Here is a 21,380-nt window from a genome sequence, read left to right as displayed (position 1 = left end):
TAAGATAGAGATTCAAAATTTTTACGTGGCAACTGTCACCAGCTTCTTCATTAGCGTATCTGATAAACCACAAACCACAAAATGCTATTACCTTACAGAAACACGTTGGAGCTTGACTATAATTTACCTTGTGACTTTTTTGTTTGGATGCCGTAAATCACGTAGTCCACCACTATGATTATTGGATCCGTGCTCAACATAAATGTAACAGACTTTTGACAATCCGTCTGTGGTTTGGCTGCATCTAGTCACCTGACTCCATTTGAGGCTTCTGTGCTCCGCACCACCTCGAAGAGCAAAGTTTATCCCATTATAAAAGAATACTGCCCTCAGTAGTTTTACAGGTGTGTCTAACCCAATTACTCCCTTCTTCCATAGACTGTCTTCTTCTTCAGCAGTGAATACACTGGAACTCTTGCAGATCGTTCCTAGTCCTTCTTGACGTAATTCTCGACAGACTTTATCAAGAGCATTGCGCAAACCTTCAAAACGATGGTCTGCCTTGTCGAAAAAATTAAACGAATCGCTTCTGTGCCGAGCTCGAAGTACACGTTGTAGCCCACACACCAATTGTACGAGAGTTTTTGGAGGATACTCGTCACCGTTGGTCTTCCTCGCCTCCAGTAGGAAGCATATTAGCCACTCTTGCAAAAGTTGTGAATCCTTCGTTGAGAGAATGTCTGTGGGTACCTGCTCTTCTTGTGGAGCATCCTTGTTTCGATTGCTTCTCCATGCTTCAAATGTTCGCATCGCCCAACTGTTGCAGGCAGTCGTGTTCTTGCAAACCGTACCCTTGCTGTACTCCCGTACTTTGTCCGTACTCGTCTTTTCAGCAAATCTGCTGTCAAGGTGGCTAGTACTAGTGGTAACCTTTTTGGAACCAATGCGTCTCATCTTTGTTGGCGGCTGAAAGTCGTCGTCCTGGTCACTATTACGGTCTTCTTTCTGATCAGACATCACGCTGGCAAAACACGTGGATACTGTACTGTACTAATACTTTTGAGCACGTGGCCTTATGGGGCTGACGTGCACGTCAACAACACTTCACAGCTGTCAAGATGTGGTTGTTTGACATAAAACTCTAGCTGTCATTGCAATACACAATCACTCTAATTCAACTTGAATAATCTATGAACTATAGCTAATTACAGTAGGATGTTAAACATGCAACAAATAGGTTAACGCATGGTAGAGTCGACGATATCCAGTTTATTGACCGAGGTCTTGAGGGGCTTCCCGAGATAATTAGCCGAGGCCTCGGCTAATTATCTCGGGAAGCCCCTCAAGACCTCGGTCAATAAACTGGATATCGTCTCCCTACCATGCGTTAACTACTACTTATTTAATTGATTAATAAATTATTTATTTAAACAATTTCGTTTGAATTGCCTATTCACTGATATTTTGTCTTTAATATTAGACTCGTACCCTGTCTTCCTCGCGAGGAGGAAGACTGGGGAGTCTACTTCAATATGATGCTGTAAATATGGAAATTACGTTCAAGTGCAGACATGGTAACCATGACAGAGATCTAGACATAACAAACTTATGCCCTGTTGTCCATATGAGATAATAATGTATATGTAAAGTATCTATTTTGCAGTCGGCCGACCGTCACTCTTTTAGTGATCAAACCCCAAATGTTATAATTAATTAAATTTAGAATTAATCTACTGTGGCTACTGTTACGAGTGGTTTTAGATAATTAGATTAGTAGACTATATCAAGGTAGAATAGCACTTAGCATGCACTCGATCACTCGATGCTAGCCTAACTGGTTGTACACTGTACTTTGAGCTAGTGATATATTATACGTTGTATTGCAAATTGCAATACAACGTATTTTACTAGGCGTGCAAACGTTTACATGGTGTCAGGAATGGCTAGTGATGGAACAAGCAGAAATAGAACAGCCAGTAGTTCAGCAGGCGCAGCAGCAAGCAGCATGCAGCCGAACAAGCCGAATTCCCTTTCCATATGCAAGGTAGAATACCGCTACCCAAACCGCTAGTGGTCAAGGGAACCTTTCCCAGCATTGGCGAGAGTGGCGACAGATTGGTAATGCAGTGTATGACACTTAATTAGATTAGACCTAGCTGGCATGGTATGTAGTAATTAGACATAGCACTATTTGGTTAGTATCTTAGTGAGCGTTGTAGAGTGTGTAATAACAAGTGAGTCTCTAACTAATCGAGCCCGTGTCCACCGAGCAAACACAAAATTGACGACGAGGATGGCGCAGAGCCACACAAAGTATGGACATTTGGAACCACTCCAACCAGGTGACAAGATTGATGAATATCACTGCTCTATTGTACCGCCAACAACATCGTCGACGCGGACAAAATGAAAGCAATATTCCTCACGACAGTCGGAGGAACAACGTACTCAATATTATCGAACCTCGTCAGTCCAACTAAACCACAAGCTAAGACCCTCGACGAACTCATCACATTGCTGAAGAATCATTACGAACCGAGGAAGATAGTTATCGCCGAAAGGTTCAAATGTTATAAGAGACAGCAGAAAGAGGGCGAATCAATTGCAAATTACGTTGCAGAATTGCGCCGCCTAGCAAAAATTGCGAATTCGCGGACAGCCTGAACACAGAGTTACGCGATCAATTGGGGTGCGGTCTCCGACATGAAGGCCTACAGCAGAAGGTCCTAGCAGAACGAGACCTGACATTGGAAAAGGCACTGTCGCTAACTCGAGCGCACGAAACCACAAGACATGAACTGAAATTGTTGCGAGGAGAACCGCAATCAAGTCGACAGACCGACTAGCCCACGGAAGACGCTGGGTACCGATTATACTAAAAGATACCCCCAATTGTTTGAGAAGGGAATTGGAACACTGAACGGATACGAAGCACGCATTACACTAAGAAAGAATGCAGTGCCAAAGTTCCATAGACCGCGACCGGTACCCTACGCCCTACACAGTAAAGTAGACGAAGAACTGGACCGTTTGCAACAGGAGGGAATAATTCGACAATTAACAGAAGCGAGTGGGCATCACCTATTGTAATTGTAAGGAAGGCTGACGGGTCGATACGGGTATGTGGTGACTACAAAGTTAGTGTGAACCCTTACCTAGAGGCGGAATGCTACCCAATGCCTAATCCGCAAGACCTGTTTTCAACCCTAGCAGGGGGAAGAGTCTTTACTCGTTTGGACATGAAACAGGCATACCAACAAATGAGGATTAGCCCAGACTCTCGGGCAGACTTGACAATCAATACTAGCAAGGGACTCTTTGTGTATACAAGGATGTCGTTTGAAATCACATCTGCACCTGCTATTTGGCAAAAGGCCATAGATGAAACTTTAGCAGGCATTCCAGGATGCATATACTACTTAGATGACATACTGGTAGTAGGAGGTAGCCAGGAGGAACATGACCAGCGGTTAGACATTGTGTTGGACCGACTGAGTAAGAGAGGTATTCGACTAAAAGAAGAGAAGTGCACATTCAACACTTCCGAAGTGGAGTATTTGGGGCACCTAATTAGCGAGAAGGGGCTCAGACCATTGGAGAGTAAGTATTGAGCAATTAGAGAGGCTCCCCAACCACAGAATGTAACTCAATTAAAGTCATACTTGGGTTTACTCAACTGCTATGGTCGATTTTTACCGAATATCTCAACTACCCTCCAACCTTTGTACAAACTACTCCAGAAGTCTACGCCATGGATTTGGAAGAAATCACAACAAGCTTTTGAAAAAAGCAAAGAGAAACTATTGAATTCGAGCTGTCTAACGCATTACAATTTGGCACAACCATTACGACTCAAGTGTGACGCCTCACCAGAGGGCTTGTTTAACGCACGTTATGCCAGATGGAACTGAACAACCAATTGTATTCACATCCAGAACATTGTCTTCAACTGAAAGAGGTTATGCACAGTTGGAAAGGGAAGCCTTAGCTCTTATCAATGGTGTACGACAGTTCCACAAGTATTTGATCGGACGTAAATTTACACTAGTGACAGACCATAGACCTTCACTTAAAATATTAGGATCGAAACAAGGGATTTCGACTTTGGCAGCTGCTAGATTGCAGCGTTGGGCAATAGTACTGAGTGCGTATGATTGCGATTTAGAGTTTACTCCCGGAATAAACAATCAAGAAGCGGACATGCCGTCCAGACTTCCACTGCTTGTGGATGCGATCGATCCTAACGAAATTACGTACCATATAGATTACTGGACACTTTGCCAGTTACAGCAGACCAAGTGAAACAAGCCAGGGCCAAGGATCCTATCCTTAGCAGAGTATTGAAGTATTCTCTAGAGGGATGGCCAACCAATGGGTCGCCTGAACTACACAGTTATGCCAAGAGGTCAACCGAGTTATCTATTACCGAGGGATGTCTAATATATGGAGGAAGAGTAGTGATTCCATATTCACTACAAAAACAAGTATTGTCTGAACTACACACAGGACATATAGGAATGGTGCGAATGAAGGCGACGGCTAGAAGTTTTGTGTGGTGGCCTGGCTTGGACAGAGATGTTGAGAGTATAGTCAGATCATGTTCCACGTGTCAGGAACAACGAAATAAACTTGCAATTTCAACGCCAATTCATCCTTGAATATACCCAGAAGGTCCTTGGGAACGTGTCCACGCAGACTTTGCGGAGTACGGAGGAAGACACTACTTATTGTTAGTAGATGCGTTTTCAAAGTGGCCAGAGGTCCATGAATTACACAAGAATACTACTGCTTGCCAGACAGTAGAATGTATGAGAAGAACATTTGCAACTCATGGAATACCATATTGTATGGTAACTGACAATGGACCTCAATTCCTATCGGAGGAGTTTAGTAAATTCATGCGCTCAAATGGCATCCACCATCAACGTACCCCACCATATCACCCATCCACGAATGGACAGGTGGAGAGGATGGTACAGGAATTAAAGAAGAGCTTGAAGTCTACGCCATCGAAGCGAACATGGAGTCACCAAGTGTCATCGTTCTTACTTCATTATCGGACTACCCCACACGGGACGACTGGAAAGACTCCGGCTGAGTTGCTGATGAAACGTTCTCTTAGAACGAGACTAAGTCTGTTGAAACCGGAAGCTGGGAAAAAGATACGAGATCATCAAAGAGAAGAATTTAACCAGGCTACAACCAATGTAAGAGAAGTGGGTCCAGGAGACACTGTTTCTGTCTGGAATCCAAGAAGGATGGTCGAAGCAAATGGCTCGCAGGAAGAGTGACACAACCACTGGGACCAACATCTTATTTGGTAAATGTAGACGGACACATAAGATACGTGCATATTGATCACTTGATAACAAGAGATGCGACCAATACACAAGTGATTCTGCCAGAAGAACCGGATATCTTGCCAGCTACAGTTGTACCAGATTCATCAGGAACCGTGTTAGAAGATCCTACACTTCCAGCAAGTACACTTACACCTACGGAGACTGCAGATGAGGAGCATGTCATGAGGAAATCCACTGAGACTAAAGATCCAGTCACAGACAATGGAGCAACTGAACCTCAGAAGGAAATCAGTCAAAGGAGATATCCAACTCGAGAGAACAGACAGCTACCTCTCAGGTATCGAAAAAACTAAAGGGAGAGAAGTGTAGTGTATGACACTTAATTAGATTAGACCTAGCTGGCATGGTATGTAGTAATTTGACATAGCACTATTTGGTTAGTACGTTAGTGAGCGTTGTAGAGTGTGTAATAACAAGTGAATCTCTAACTAATCGAGCCTGTGTCCACCGAGCAAACACAAAAGGGAACAGCTGTGAGATCTTGATCTTGTCTAACTTGCAGGTACGAGACAATAGATATAGAACAAGTCCAAAAACTTTTGAGAAAATGATGGGTATGTAGGGATGGGTATGTACTTATGTCATTTATGCCCATCTCCTACATCACAATCTTTTTACCTAGATCGCTTGCAGCAGTTGTGAATGTGATGTACTAGATGGGCATAAATGACATAAGTACATACCCATCCCTACATACCCATCATTTTCTCAAAATGTTTTTGGACTTGTTTCATATATTTTTAGCTATGTTAAAAGTATACTACGCGAGCACGTGTATATATATATATATATATATATATATATATATATATATGCATATATATACATATATATATATATATATATATATATATATATATATATACATATATATACATATATATACATATATATATACATATATATATATATATATATATATATATATATATATATATATATATATATATATATATATGCGACGAAGATGAAAATGACAGTTTTAGTAAACCGAGTGCTTAGCATTTTGAACATGTGAGAATACTTTTATGTTCAAAACCCAGCACAGACCACGTGGAGGTTGCACTCTCTGTCCCGCCCCCTTATCACCGTATGTAGTACTTACACGGACGTACGTAGCAGCTGACGGATGTACGTAATAACACTGATTGCATCTATAAACAACTCCATTACCTAGGGTTCCACGGAAGAGATACACGCTTACATGCACAGAGAGTCAGACAGGACGCCGCGCCGTTGAACATAGTCATACATGTTCAACTACACGCAACTGTAAGCAGCATGGTGGAAGTGGCAGCTAGGCTTCTAAACGGTAGCCACATGTACACACGTGACCGGAACAACATGGCGTTGAGGGAAGCAGTACGTGGAATTGCATGGCAGCAGTTGACTGATACAAGGTGACTTTGCACATTTCTAGCTGTTGGGTCAGTGCAATTCTTCGGACAATTAAGAGCGAATCGTTTGGTGTGTCACTCTCGTCGTTGTAGCTGCTTCGAGTGAGGCGCTAGCCTGGCTGACAAAAGTGAAATGTGAAATGTGAAAAGTGAAATATGAAATGTGAAATGTGAAAGAATAAATCGGGTTTTTTTACTTGCCGATAGCTGGCTTTTGAGGCGCTTAGTGTCAGTGGTGATAGTCTGGCTACCATTAGGAACGTTTGAAGTTGAGCGCCACGTGGGTCCGAGATCTCTGTAATGAGTTCTGAGAGATCCGGTTCGGATGCGTTTGGATACGTACTGTACAGGGACTATTTGGTCGTGGGGACTATTTGGTCGCGGGCAATTATCTCGCTCCTATTTGGTTTGCATAAGCCCAGATGCTCTGCGAATCTACAATTCGTTACCATTCAACAACGAGGCAGACAAATCAGACATGGACAAAGTACTCGCTATGATGGAAATTAAGTACTGAGACCAAAGTAATTTACGAGAGGTTTATTTTCAACCAGAGAACGCGGCAAGAAGGCGAAACGTTTGACCAATTTCTCACAGCACTGAAACAGCTCGCGAAGACATGCAGCTTTGCGGCAATCGGAGTCAAAAACAATAGCGCGATAAAACTCCTCCTGCAAAAGAAGAACCTCAGCCTTCGAATTCACGAATGCTTAGACATATGCCGAGCAAGCGAATCAACGAATGAACAGATGGAAGTGATGACTGCAAACGACACTGCTTTTGCGGCGTGCAAGCGCAACGCAAAAAGCAGAGTCAGAAAGCAGCAGAACTAGAGATACTGCACCTCCTCAAGAATGCAAATATTGTGGCAAGACGCACTCCAAAGGCGCACGGTATTGCAAAGCCTAAGGTAAACAATTCAGAGCATGTGGCAAATTGCACCACTACACAAGCATGTGCAAATCTAAGACACGCGTGCACCTTGAGACAAAACGAGATTGCATTCCATGAAAAATACGACTATGACAGTGATGAGATCTACAGCAGTGACGTCTCACAAACTGAGTATGCACTGACATTGACGTTGACTGACGAGCTGACTGTCAACACTATTGATGGACAACATCCAAATCGAATATATGCAAGAATGAAAGTGGCTGCATGGACAAAGAATACAATTCCAATCGGACACAGGAGCTACCTGCAACGTCCTAAGGAAAGCTGATCTAAGCACAGTTGAGAACCTGAAGGACAGATCCTATCTCTATATGATGGAACTACCATCACGCCCATTGGGAAGTGCCAAGTGATGGTTATAGAAACCCAAAGAATGGCAGAAGCTATCTCACACAATTTGTGGTGGTTGAAAAGGCACCAGCTGCAATACTGGGAGCAAAAGCGGTGCAATGAATGCAATTACTACATGTATATACAGAAAGAGAACATTCAGATGGTGACCACTCAGCAGAAGAAGGCACCATAAGCAGCAAAGCACAAGATAAGTGGATTGACAAAGCAAAATTTGCATGTGAACAAATACCCAGAAGTATTCCAAGGAGAAGTTGGACAATTGGAAAGAAAGCTAAAACTAGAAGTTGATGATACGGTACAAGCAGTGAGATTACCAGTTAGCAGAATATTGCTAGTCAAAGCAGAATTGAAAAAGGAGCTGGACCGTTTAGAGAAAATGGACATTGTCCAGAGGGAAGACAAGCTCACAGATTGGATATCCAGTTTGGTTGTTGTGCATAAACCAAATGGAAAATTACGAATCTGCATTGATCCAAACCCTCTGAATAGAGCGCTCAAGCGAAGTCACTATCTCTTACCATGCAACATTGGAAGTCCTCTTGCCAGAAATGAATCAAGCCAAAGTCTTAACTTAAGTGACCTGGATGTGAGAAACGAAATTTTGGGACATTGAACTAGACAAAGAGTCAAACCTACTGACTACATTTGCGACTCCCTATGGTCGATATACAGATGGAAGCGAATGCCATTTGGCATCTCGCCAGCACTTGAGATATTCCAAAGAAGATGCAGCAATACAGAATCTACCAGGAGTTTACACAGTTGCAGATGACATATTAGTGATTGGCAAGGAAGCAACCCAACAAGCAGCCAGAAATGATTATGATTCAAAGATAATCCAATTGCTGAATAGATGCAGAGAAAGGGATTGAAGCTGAATCAAGAGAAATGCAAAATAGCCATGCCCCAAGTGCATATATGAGACATTATACTGACAGACAATTGACTTAAACCAGACCCTGCAAAAGTCACAGCAATTCAGAAAATGCAGAAACCTCAAGACAGAGCTGGAGTTAGAAGACTCATGGGAATGGTAAACTATCTGTCTAAGTTTGTCGGCTACTTATCTGATCTATGCGAGCTGTGAAATTTGATGTGAAATTGTGCTGAACAAGCACACATGTTGCAATTAATATTTGAGAGAATCAAAACAGCAGTGACGACTCCAGTGTTGAAGTACTTTGACCCAGCAGAAAAGGTAACAGTACAATCTGACAAGTCTCAACAGCTAGGCCTTGGAGAAGCCCTAATGCAGAAAGGACAGCCTGTTGCTTACACAAGCAGAGCCTTGACAGAAACAGAGAAGAATTACGCACAGATAGAGAAAGAATTGCTCTCCATTGTGTTTGGAGTTGAGAATTTCACTCATATACAAATGGAATAATTACATGCAGTGAACGTGGAAACAAACCACAAGCCACTGGAAACAATATATCACAATTAAGCCTCTACAGTCTACACCAAAAAGGCTACAGAGAATACTATTACGTCTACAAGAGTATGACATCAGCGTCGTTATTGTTTTTTTGGTAAGTCTGGTGCGACATCCCACTTTTTGGGTTCCCCCAGTGATACCGGTACCATTTCTCTTGAACATGGTTTATCCTGTGGAGGTATTGGTTCCACTAGTAAGTCTTCTGGTTTACCTCTTTCATGTGTTTCTGATTGTAAGGTTTCCGAATCTGATCCAAATGTCGTTTGACTACCCTCTCATCTTCCAGTTTGATAGTGTATGATAGGGGGCTTGTTTTCGACTGAACTACACCAGCTACCCAAGGACGACCTCTGTTGTAATTGCGCATGTAGACTCTCACTCCGTTGTAGAGGTTTATCATTATATTCCGGTTACCCTTGTAGAAATGTTTCTGTTGCCATTGTTTTTGTGTACTGTTTGATCCAAGTTGGGGTGTAACAAATCTAAACGTGACTGTAATTTGCGACCCATTAATAATTCCACAAGCGATATTCCTGTTGTGGAATGCGGTGTAATAATTCGGAAGCTGAACAACACTTGTGTCAAGCAATATGTCAAATGTTCCTTGTTTTGCTAAGGACAGTTCTTTCTTCAATACTTGTACTACTCTTTCTGCCAGCCTATTACTTGACGGATGATAAGGTGCTGTTTTTAATGTGGTCTATTCCATTCGATTTTACAAAATCGGTAAACTCCTGACTGGCGAATACTGACCCATTGTCTGATACCAGTTTTTCAGGAATTCCATAAGTTGAGAATTGTTTTCTTAACTTTGCCACTGTTGTTTTCGTCGTCGCTGATTCTAAAGGTTCGACTTCAATCCACTTCGAGTGTGCATCAATGAGTACAATAAACAGTTTACCTAGCAAGGGTCCAGCGTAGTCCACGTGCACCCTCATTCATGACTGATGGGGCCACGACCAGGACACAACGGAGCTTTTGGTGGTGCGTTCCTTGTTTCTTGACAACTAGACCAACTTTGGACCTTGCATTCGATGTCTCCATCCAGTCCGGGCCACCAGACTATTGTTCTGGCTAAGCCTTTCATTCGTTCTACACCAGGATGACCAGCATGTAACTCCAAAACTCGTTGTTGCCTTTGTGGTGGTACAATCACCCTGTACCCCCATAATACGCATCCCTTTTTATAGATAATTTACTTGCTCTTTGCCATTAAGGAGTCGACGCTTTGATTAGTGGTTCTTGGGCCAACCATGATTGACATAATATTGTATCCTAGACAGTATAGGGTCTTGTTCTGTCTGTCTTCTAACATCTTTTGCCAATACTGGTGACGATTCCAGTTGCTGTAAAATTGAATTGTCTGTGGTTGTTCTTCCTCAGTTGTCGACGATAGTTGTAAGGCTAATCGACTGCAGTCATCTGCATTACCGATGTCCCGTCTTGATTTGTATCGCAACTTATAACTGTAACCCTATAGAATCATGGGCCATCGATGGATTCTCACTGATGCCATTAGCAGAAGAGACGTATTTCCCCAACAATCCTACCAGTGGTTTATGGTCTGAGACTGTAGTACAAACTCTCTACCAAACAGTTATTGGTGAAATCTTTGTAGACCAAAAACTATTGCCAATGCTTCTCTTTTCACTATGCGTAAATTCCTCTTCGCTTTCGTCGATGTTCTCGATGTAAATGCTACTGGATGTTCTCTTCCGTCCTTTCCTCTCTGAGCCACTACAGCACCTAAACCGTACGACGAAGCATCTCAGGTTACGATGGACTCTTGCTGTGGATCGAAATGTGCTAACACTTTGGCTGACACTGACAGTTGTTTTGATTGGCGATAAGCTCGTTCTTGTTCACGTGACCAGTTCCACTTTACTTCTTTTGTAACAATATATGTAGTGGAGCTAGAACTGTCGACAAATTCACCATAATAAGAAAGCAATCCTATGCATGCTTTTAATTCTGTCACATTTTGTGGTCTGGGGGCGTCCATTATTGCCTGAATTCGTCCCTTGTCCGGATGTAACCCTGTCTTGTCAATGACATGTCCCAAATACACTACTTTAGATTGCATGAACCGGCATTTGTCTTTATTCAGCCTTAGTCCAGCTTCTTCCGATTTTGTGATTACCTTAACTAAGGTAGACAAATGCTCTTGTTCGTTTCTTTCTGTTATTAAATGTCATCTAAGTAGACCACTACTCCTGGAATTGCTTGCAACAGAGTTTTCAACGTCCTTGCAAGATACCAGGAGCCGATGAAACACCAAACGGTAGTCTAGTGTACTGATATGATCCCTGGTGAGTATTGATGACAACATACTTACGTGATTCCTCATCAAGTACAAGCTGTTGATATGCTCTATCCAAATCCAGAGTTGTAAACCGCTGTCCTCCTGCTATTCGAGTAAACAAGTTTCAATGTGTGGAATCGGATAAATATCGCATTTCAACACTTGATTCACTGTCAACCGATAGTCTCCAGAGATTCTGACCTTTTCATTGTTTTTCAATACTGGAACTACAAGAGCTGTCCACTCCTAATAGTGAATTGGCTCAATAATTCTGGCTTTTGTGAGGTCGGACAATTCTTCTTCTATCTTCTCTCTCAAAGCATACAGTACTTGTCTTGGTTTGTAAAACTTGGGACTCGTCGTTTCTGTCACTGGTAATTTCACTTCCACACCTTGTAATCTGCCTAACTTCCCACTGAACACTTCACTGTGTAATAACAATAACTCTCCCACTTTTCCTTGGTGAGGGATTGCCTCCAGAAGATGAACTCTTCCCCAATCATTTTGTAATTGTCAAATCCAGTTTCTTCCTAATACACTCGGGCCAGAGCTTACCACTACAACAAGCGGAAGAGACAATCGGCGTCCATCTGGAGTGTCTACCCACACTTTCAACTTTCCACGTACAGGTACCTGTTCCCCAGTACGTATATGTCTTCAGAGTCTTTTTGTATCTTTTAATGGTGCTTCACCTTTCTTCCAGACTGCATGACTTCCATGTTGTTTTGCTCACAATACTGGCACTCGCTCTTGTGTCTATTTCCATTTACAGTGGCTGTCCTTGTACAGTCAACGTTGACTTCATAGGCTTCTCTTTTCCTTTGTGTAACGCGTGAATATTGCCACTAATCCACTCAACATCCTCATCCTTATTTGTATCTGACTGCACCTCCTCATAGCCGATTTGTATGTACTTTTACTACTGTCCTCTTTCTGGGCCGTTTTTTCGCTGTGCGACAAACAACCTTTGCATCCCAATTTTCCCCCAACCAAAACATTGACATTCTTGAACCAGCACTCGAACTGTTCGTGTCCCTGTTTACCACAACGATAACAACAACTGGATATCTTGTCAGTCGGTCTGTTACCTGCTTTGGGTACTCGTTGCTTCTGTAACTGGTGTACAGGCTGTTTCTGTAACTAGTGTACGAACTCTCCTTCTGGCTTGCCATGAGTACTCATTGCTTCGAATTCCTTCTGTTTAGCTCTGCGGAATTCTTTTCAGCTGTTTCTTGTGCAATCGCTAATCATACGCCCGCCTGAATGTCAGCTCTTCTTGTGCCAACAGCTGTCGCTGTATATGGTCATTCGTTGTTCCTACGACTAGTCTGTCTCGTAGCATATCACTAAGTACCGCCCCAAATTCGCAATGTTTACTGAGTCGCTGCAGTTCTGCTGTGAATTTAGCGACCTACTCACCTTCCTGACGCGATCGACTGTTAAATCTAATTTGTTGTACTATTACTGATTGCTTCGGGTCGAAATGTTCTGTCGACGTCTGTAGTCTTTCGTTGACCGACTTCTCTCTAGGCTTCAACGGGCCACTAAACTTCGTAGAGTTCGATACGTGCGAGCTCTAATCACGCTTAATAGAATAGCTCTTTGTCTAGCAGCGTCGTCTACGCCATTTGCTGCGAAGTATTGTTCTAAACTTTTTGCGTAAAGTGGCCATTCCTCCACGGGTTCGTCAAACTCTGCTATTTGTTCAAATACTGCCGTCATCCTCGTCGCCAGATATCACAAGTAACTACGTCCTTAGCACGCTCTCAGCCGGTCTTGCTGTTAACTCAAGTCGATCTATTTCAAGAATGACTGCTACTAGCCTAGTCATAAATGCCAGTCAATGACTGAATAGTAACACAATACAAATTCTCGGATGTATATACTACAATGGTCACCTGAAAACAGAGAATTTTAAGGAATCTTTCAAGAGCAGAGTCAAGCTGCTTCTCGGTACAGTGGATAGTTGTCTTGTAAGCCGTCGGCTAAAACTAAAACTGTACCAACAAGGTGCTTATCCATTTATCTAAAGAAGTGGACTTATATACCTTCATTGCTCAGCTTTACCAGCTTGGCTATTGTAGTAGAGTAAGGGACTATGGGACTACCCCTAGTACTCATTAGCATAGAGTATGACACACTGTATGGTAGACTGTGGCATGTAGTTAGCCAGTCTTGTGTAGTCTGGCGTTGTATTGCATAAACACTGTAAGCGAGCTGCAATAGAACCAATATATAGTCGTTAACGACACAACAGTGGCGACGAGAAATGGCGAGTGCAGCCACGAATTTAAAACACAGGTTGTTGGGCGAATTTCGAGCAGGAGTAGAAAGCATCGACGAATACAAGGAAAGGTTCGAGCTTTACTGCCTGGCAAACGCAGTACCTATAGGAGACGAGCATGTAGCTCGTAGGAATGCAATCTTTTTAACGCCTGTGGGTGCATCGACGTACAGTTTGTTGCGGACCTTGGTACGACCTCGCCAACCGCAAGATTTGGAGCTTGATGATATCATTCAGCAACTGAGAAATCATTACGAGCCAAAGAAGATTGTTATAGCCAAGCGATTCCGTTATTACAAGAGACAACAGAAAGAAAGTGAGACTGTTACGGTGTTCTTGTCAGAATTGCGTCGTCTAGCTAAACACTGTGAGTTCGGAGACAAGTTTCAGTTGCGTTGAGGGACCAATTTGTATGTGGATTAGGAGTAGAAGCCCTACAGCTGAAAATTCTGGCAGAAACTGACTTAACACTCGATAAAGCAGTACGAATCGCGCAAGCCTTTGAATCTGCAAGACAAGAGACGACAGGTTTGCGAGGAGACACGCGCAGACACACATCACGCGCCATAAGTGGGAGATCAAAGACAACACAGTCTGATGTGAGAGTATGCTACAGATGCAATGACAAGGGGCACGTTCCTGATAAGTGCCAGATGAAATCCAGAGAGTGCTATTTATGTCACAAGAAGGGACATATTGCAAAAGCCTGCCGAAGTAAGAAGCAAGGCGATTTCAAGAACGGGAGCGGAGCAAAGGGTACCAAGAATACAAAGTACCAGAGGCAAGCCACGTTACAAGTGGAAGAAGAGGAAGTATGTTCACTTTATGGTCTGGGAAGTCCGGACGCAATCAAAGTCAATATGACTGTAGCTGGACAAGAATTAGAGGTGATTATTGACACCCGTGCAACTATTACCGTGATTCCCAGGGAGACCTATGAGAAACAACTATCCCATGTCAAACTCCAGAGCAGCAACGTGAAATTACAGTCATATTGTGGAGAGACATTGTCTGTACGCGGAGAAGCTGTGGTACCAGTACGCTACGGAGATCAAGAAATAAGGGGTAGAGTAGTTGTCGTCAATGCTGCAAATAAGCCAGCAGTGCTTGGCAGGAATTGGTTGTCACGACTCAAGTTGGACTGGGCGTCCTTATTTAGCTTGAATGTCCTGGATCCCCTACACGAGTTTCCTGAGTTATTGAAGGAAGGAATTGGGAAGCTGAAAGGAGTGCAAGTGAATATTACTTTGAGTGCCAATGCAAGGCCAGTCTTTCCTAAGGCAAGACTAGTACCATTTGCGTTACAAGCTAAAGTGGATACTGAAATCGATCGCTTAGTCAGAGAAGGAGTACTGACACCTGTAGAACAGAGCGAGTGGGCTTCACCGATAGTAGTGGTGAGGAAATCTGACGGCAGTATCAGATTGTGTGGTGACTACAAAGTAACTATCAATGAATATTTGGAAAATATTTGAGTATCCCACATCAAATGCTCAAGATGTATTTGCTACTTTAGCGGGTGATCGACGATTTACTAGGCTTGATCTAAAACAAGCTTGCCAACAAATGGAAGTGTGGATACCGGAAGTCAACAGTATTTAACCATAAATACTAGGAAGGGTTTGTTTACTTATACCAGGATGCCTTTTGGTATACGAACAGCACCAAGTATTTTCCAGAAAACGATGGATATGATATTGTCTGGAATACCAGGAGTTTGTTGTTTTTTTATGACATACTGATTGTCGGTTCAACTGATGCTGAGCACAATGCAAGAGTGAGGCAAGTATTTCAACGCCTAAAGCAACGAGGAGTCCGGCTAAAGAAGGACAAATGTGAATTTGGAAAGTCTGAGGTGACATACTTAGGTCACAGGGTAGATCACGAAGGTCTGAGACCTACAGAAGACAAGGTCAAGGCTATAAGGGAAGCACTTGAGCCAAGAAATGGGACTGAGTTGAAGGCATTTCTGGGGCTGTTGAACTATTACAGCCATTTCTTACCAAATCTGTCGAATACTCTACAAGCATTGTATGAGTTACTTCAAAAAGGAAAACAGTGGAGATGGACAAGGAAACACAGGGCCGCATTCAATGCAGCAAAGAACAAGTTATTACAGTCTGGTTTTCTTACGCACTATGATTTGTCTCGACCAGTCAAGCTCAAATGTGACGCATCCCCATATGGAATAGGAGCCTGTTTGAGTCACGAGTTCGAGGATGGATCAGAGAGACCGATAGCATTTGCTTCACGGACACTGTCATCAGCAGAAAAGGGCTACGCCCAAATAGAGCGTGAAGCACTGCCATTAATATTCGGCGTTCGTCATTTCCACAAGTTCCTCATTGGCCGAAGATTCACACTGGTGACAGATCACAAACCTTTGGTCAAAATTCTGGGACCTAAACAGGGTATCCCGGCGTTAGCAGCAGCAAGGCTGCAGAGGTGGGCACTAATTTTAAGTGCATACGAGTACAACCTGGAGTACATGGCTGGAGAGGAGAATAAGGAAGCAGATATGCTGTCCCGACTGCCAATGGAAGTGAATGTCATAGACCCTAACCAGGAATTGTACCATGTGGATTGGTGTGAGAATCTATCTGTAACAGCAGCAGAAGTAGCACAAGAGACTAAAGCAGATCCAATTTTGAGACGGGCATACCAGTATACATTGTCTGGATGGAACTGGAAAAGTCACATGGATCCAACGTTACAACCCTACTCACGACCGTCAGATGAACTTAGCGTTGAAGAGAACTGTTTACTTTGGGGAACACGTGTGATAATACCGCAAAAATTACAGTCAAGAGTTCTAGCAGATCTTCATAAAAACCACCTGGGTTCAAATCGAATGAAGGCATTAGCTAGATCGTATATCTGGTGGCTGAGTTTGGACATGACGTTGGAAGAATTGTGCAAGAAATGTGAAATTTGTCAAAGTCAGAGGAATAATTAAACCGGAGCCTGGTATTCCTCATCCATGGATGTATCCCACAGCACCTTGGGAGAGAGTTCACGCAGATTTCGCGGAGTTGGAAGGTCAACATTATCTTATTATGATTGACGCTTATTCGAAATGGTTGGAGGTGCATGAAATGGGCACTAGTACAAAGGCTAGTAGGACAATAGAGGTGAGGAGGCGAGTTTTCAGTTTTCATGGCATTCCAAGATGATTGGTGACAGATAATGGTTCACAATTCAGGTCAGTAGAATTTCTGGAGTTCATGAAAGGAAATGGTGTCAAACACCAACTCGCCCCTCCGTATCACCCATTGAGTAATGGACAAGCAGAACGAGCAGTTCAAATCTTCAAGAGATCTATGGAGGCACGACCTAAAGGACGTACTATTCGACATCAAATATCTATACTACTGCTGCAGTATAGGTCAACTCCAAATACCTCAACAGGAAAAACGCCATCCGAATTGCTAATGAAGAGAGTCTTACGAACAAGACTAAGCTTTGTTAAACCTACAGTTGGAGGAGAGATTTGAGACAGACAGGAGAGTCAAACAGAAGCAGCATCCGGAAATCGTGAGATGTTACCTGGAGAATCAGTGGCAGTATGGAACCCAAGACAAGATAGTCGGGGACGATGGCTCTCTGGAACGATAGTTCAGAAACTGGAACCGAGCAACTATCTTGTAAACGTGGATGGTCAGGCTAGGTATGTTCATGTAAACCATATATTACATTGTGATATCAGAAGTTTTCCACAGGATGTACATCAGGAGCAAGGTTCCAATACTCACGATAGTACAGCGACTATGATTCCACCACAAGCTGGAAACTATGCTGAAGTCAGTGCTGAGAAGACAATCTCATCAACAGACTCTACCAGGGAAGACTCGGTACCATGCAACTATTCCTAGTCACCCTGAGTTAACAGAGACACAGTCAAGCAGACTGATAACATGCCAACAAAGAAACCAATTGAACAGTCAACAGAGAGAGAAAATCGACGATATCCTACAAGGAACAATAGAAGACCCCCAAGAGATATCGAGATATTTAGTGGAAGGGAGTGTAGTAGAGTAAGGGACTTGGGACTACCCCTAGTACTCATTAGCATAGAGTATGACACACTATATAACGACACAACAACTATATTTAGATGTATCTAAAGGAGGGCTTGGTTTGCCTTATATCTCTACTAGATCATTAGCACTGCAAGCTTCAAAATGTGCTAGACTTCTAACACCAAGAGATAATTGTGTGAGATTTCTGGCAACCAGAGCTTCATTTTTAGCACGTGATGACAGATTTTGTCCTTTCGAAGAAGCTTTTGAGACTCTTAGTCAATCTCCTGAAGTATCTTCAAAAAATCTCTCTAATAGGACTAAGGATCGGGTAGAAGATAAGAAAACAACAACGACTCCTAGCACATCTACAGGTCTTATATAGTGCAAGGTGTTATTGCTCGTCTGACTAACTGCACTGCAAGTATTTGGTCGAAAGTAGTGTGTAAACTACCATCTAGCACTATTTTCTTTATTTTTAAATGCCGTGTCTGATTGTTTACCTAAGAATGCCAAGCTAGTATTATGGAAAAGATCGTGTGGTCAATGCCCAAGATGCAACAAACAACAAACATTTCTTCATGTGTTAGATAATTGTGAAATTTTACTGAAGCTTGGTTATTACAATCATAGATATAATGCTATTATGAAACTATTATTCAACTCTGCACAAACCTATTTATCTCATGGATTTTAACTGTCCGCTGATCTACCTTGCTCTTCTGCTCCTTTTCCTTCTCAGATATTCCGTGCATACATCGCTTTGTCCTGACATCATCATGTGGAATTCTCAATCTTTTTCTTCTTTTATCATTGAACTTACAGTTAGTTGTGAAACTAACTTTGAAAATGCTGTACATCGCAAGTCTACTAAATATGCAGAGATTGTGAACGACATGAGAAGAAAGGTTATGCATGCAAGTATATTAACATATTAACATTGTGTAGTTGGATCAAGAGAATTTATTTATCTTGATGGATTTGATCAGCTACGCAAAGTTTTCACATTTCTTCGACGTCATCAAATATCATTGCTAACAGACATCGTTAATTGTGTCATTGAGGAGTCGTTCAAGATATTGTTACTCTGCAATAGACTATAGATTACTGGTATTCCACTTTTAATCTACTGTTAGATCTTTATAGCTTTGAAAGCAGCATCACAGGATTGTTAAGCTGCGCTGGCTAAATAAGTAGAAAGTAGTTTGCTCCCCATCTATTCAAATAAATGGGTTTTATTATTATGTGTCGTGCTCAACCAGATCAGTCTGGTTTGTAAAGTCTATTACAAGTACCGGAAGCAAATTGTTATTATTATGTCGTGCTCAACCAGATCAGTCTGGTTTGTAAAGTCTATTACAAGTACCGGAAGCAAACCCTGCTTCAGAAGTACTTAGATTATTATTATTATTATTATTATTATTATTATTATTATTATTATTATTATTATGTATTGTGAGCTGCATCCCTCTAATACAATAGTCTAGTGTATTGTGAGATGTATCCCTCCAATACAATATTGTAAGATACATCTCTCTAATACAATAGTCTATTGTGAGATGCATCCCTCCAATATAATAATTAATAATTTATACACGTAGTACTAGCTTTACTATTTTTGTGCCGCATCATTGTTATGTGTGTTGGCCTAGTACTTAATAGCTAGTTGCTCCTGGTTTGTTTCTATAAATGGGTCTGAACATAAGACAAAATATTGCAAGAGAATTTATGTTGGCAAATTGGCAGTTTACAAGATGCCATCAGTATACAATTTGCCAACATTTGCCAACATTTTTAGTGAAGACAACGTGATGTCATCAACTGCATGTGCCAGGTATCATAGCAACGTACAGGTACCAGACCAGGCAAAAACTCAGACTTACTTTTGTTGTACCTATTCTATTCAGCAGCAACTATAGTAGACAGTGATTCTGAATGTGACAATAGAGAAGGAAGCCTAGGAAAAGCGTACACATAAGAAATACAATTGGTATTGGTAAACTGGTAAATATCAATAGTCCAGGATATGGAATTGCTAAAATAAATTTGTCAATATTTGTTTTCTAAGAAAAAGACCAATCATAAATTTTTGTCAATATTTTGTCTTATATGGTAGTCTAATTAACATATTAAGAGATGCATCCCTTCAATCCAGTGTACTTTATAGTAAGTAGTCTGTGAGCAATGTATTATAGTCAAAGCATCTATTTTATCACAACAATGCCTACAAACATTACCAGCCGATTTCAGACTACAGTGGAGAAGATGCCGTGCAATTCACTTGAACAAAGTTTCAGCAACAATTAATAGCTAGGCAAAGAACGTCCAGAACCAAACAGTAGTATTAATGCACATCACTTTGTTACTTGAATGTCTAGATAGCAGTGTGTGTGTGTGTGTGTGTGTGTGTGTGTGTGTGTGTGTGTGTGTGTGTGTGTGTGTGTGTGTGTGTGTGTGTGTGTGTGTGTGCGGGAGTGGTTTAGGTTGTGTTGTGTTGTATTGTGTTGCTTTTCTTGAGTCTTTCATTTAGTGTACTTGTATGTAGTGTTGACAATTCTAGAATATAGACAATTGAGAGATGCATCCCTCCAGTACAATATTGAGAGATTGATATAGTTCATTGAAAGTTGACAACTATATATAGACAGTAGACAACTAGACCAATGTCTAACTTAGTTGGTGTGACATACGTTAATTGAATGTTGTTGGTTTTTAGAGTACTACCTTGTGTTATGTGTCTAAAATATTGTTGTTTGTTGCTTTAGTTTGATCAGCTGTTTGAGCAAAGTGAGCAAGGAATTACTGACATCGAATGGGCTGTGTCAAAGTTCAACTCGGCTCTTAGCCGCTTCAGAAAGCAATGTGCTGTGGCTGACATTGGACTATATATATAGGAGGTCAACCTACTTTGGAAAATTGTATTACCGCCTTGAAGAAAGCAATTGGTGATCAGCATATGAAGGTTATGTATTAGTCAGCTACATGATATTGGACTTTATATCAATATGTACTGACAGACAGACAGACCAACGAATGGACAGAACGGTAGATGGACAGACAGACAGACAGACAGACAGACAGACAGACAGACAGACAGACAGACAGACAGACAGACAGACAGACAGACAGATGAATGGACAGAATGGTAGATGGACAGACAAATAATTAATATACAGACAGGCAGACACCAAGAGATCGCGAAACACTGCAGTATTTGACTTTGGTTACACTTGTGGACATACATTGTATGACATAAACATGGACGGACACGTGAACAATCATGTAGCTAAATGCATCAACACATACATTGACAGACAGATCAACAAAAA

At 41.9% G+C, this 21,380-nt stretch overlaps 4 protein-coding genes across 4 annotated transcripts; 3 read left to right on the top strand and 1 right to left on the bottom strand.

The window, feature by feature from the left end:
- Positions 1 to 50: 50 nt before the first annotated feature.
- On the bottom strand, positions 51 to 957 carry LOC134187248 (zinc finger MYM-type protein 2-like). The gene is made up of 2 exons (XM_062655366.1): positions 253 to 957; positions 51 to 59 (listed from the first exon to the last, which is right to left on the bottom strand). Exons 1-2 carry the CDS (start codon positions 955 to 957, stop codon positions 51 to 53), a joined length of 714 nt encoding a protein of 237 aa, XP_062511350.1.
- A 2,159-nt stretch (positions 958 to 3,116) lies between these two features.
- On the top strand, positions 3,117 to 4,598 carry LOC134187247 (uncharacterized protein K02A2.6-like). Its single transcript, XM_062655365.1, has 3 exons — positions 3,117 to 3,540; positions 3,842 to 3,959; positions 4,205 to 4,598. The coding sequence occupies exons 1-3, from the start codon at positions 3,117 to 3,119 to the stop codon at positions 4,596 to 4,598; spliced, it is 936 nt and encodes a 311-aa protein (XP_062511349.1).
- LOC134187356 (uncharacterized protein K02A2.6-like) lies at positions 4,597 to 5,717 on the top strand. The gene has a single exon (XM_062655476.1). The coding sequence runs from the start codon at positions 4,749 to 4,751 to the stop codon at positions 5,229 to 5,231; it is 483 nt and encodes a 160-aa protein (XP_062511460.1). The 5' UTR covers positions 4,597 to 4,748; the 3' UTR covers positions 5,232 to 5,717.
- Positions 5,718 to 14,017: 8,300 nt separating this feature from the next.
- On the top strand, positions 14,018 to 17,526 carry LOC134187246 (uncharacterized protein K02A2.6-like). Its single transcript, XM_062655364.1, has 5 exons — positions 14,018 to 14,348; positions 14,456 to 15,474; positions 15,648 to 16,971; positions 17,030 to 17,171; positions 17,235 to 17,526. The coding sequence occupies exons 1-5, from the start codon at positions 14,018 to 14,020 to the stop codon at positions 17,524 to 17,526; spliced, it is 3,108 nt and encodes a 1,035-aa protein (XP_062511348.1).
- Positions 17,527 to 21,380: the final 3,854 nt, after the last annotated feature.

The sequence above is a fragment of the Corticium candelabrum genome, chromosome 11, assembly GCF_963422355.1.
Source record: "Corticium candelabrum chromosome 11, ooCorCand1.1, whole genome shotgun sequence".
Taxonomy (NCBI): Eukaryota; Metazoa; Porifera; class Homoscleromorpha; order Homosclerophorida; family Plakinidae; genus Corticium; species Corticium candelabrum.
Note: the sequence above shows the minus strand (reverse complement) of the source record. Positions and strands in the feature narration are given on the sequence as shown.

Excerpts from the sequence above, each read along its gene's own strand:
- LOC134187248 (XM_062655366.1), bottom strand. The coding sequence starts at position 957 with ATGTCTGATCAGAAAGAAGACCGTAATAGTGACCAGGACGACGACTTT.
- LOC134187246 (XM_062655364.1), top strand. The coding sequence starts at position 14,018 with ATGGCGAGTGCAGCCACGAATTTAAAACACAGGTTGTTGGGCGAATTT. Across the intron at positions 16,972-17,029 it reads GAAATGTGAAATTTGTCAAA|CACCTTGGGAGAGAGTTCAC; the intron begins GTCAGAGGAATA and ends TGTATCCCACAG. Across the intron at positions 17,172-17,234 it reads AGGACAATAGAGGTGAGGAG|GTCAGTAGAATTTCTGGAGT; the intron begins GCGAGTTTTCAG and ends TTCACAATTCAG.
- LOC134187247 (XM_062655365.1), top strand. The coding sequence starts at position 3,117 with ATGCCTAATCCGCAAGACCTGTTTTCAACCCTAGCAGGGGGAAGAGTC. Across the intron at positions 3,541-3,841 it reads GGGGCTCAGACCATTGGAGA|ATGGAACTGAACAACCAATT; the intron begins GTAAGTATTGAG and ends ACGTTATGCCAG. Across the intron at positions 3,960-4,204 it reads GGTGTACGACAGTTCCACAA|ATTACTGGACACTTTGCCAG; the intron begins GTATTTGATCGG and ends CGTACCATATAG.
- LOC134187356 (XM_062655476.1), top strand. The coding sequence starts at position 4,749 with ATGAGAAGAACATTTGCAACTCATGGAATACCATATTGTATGGTAACT.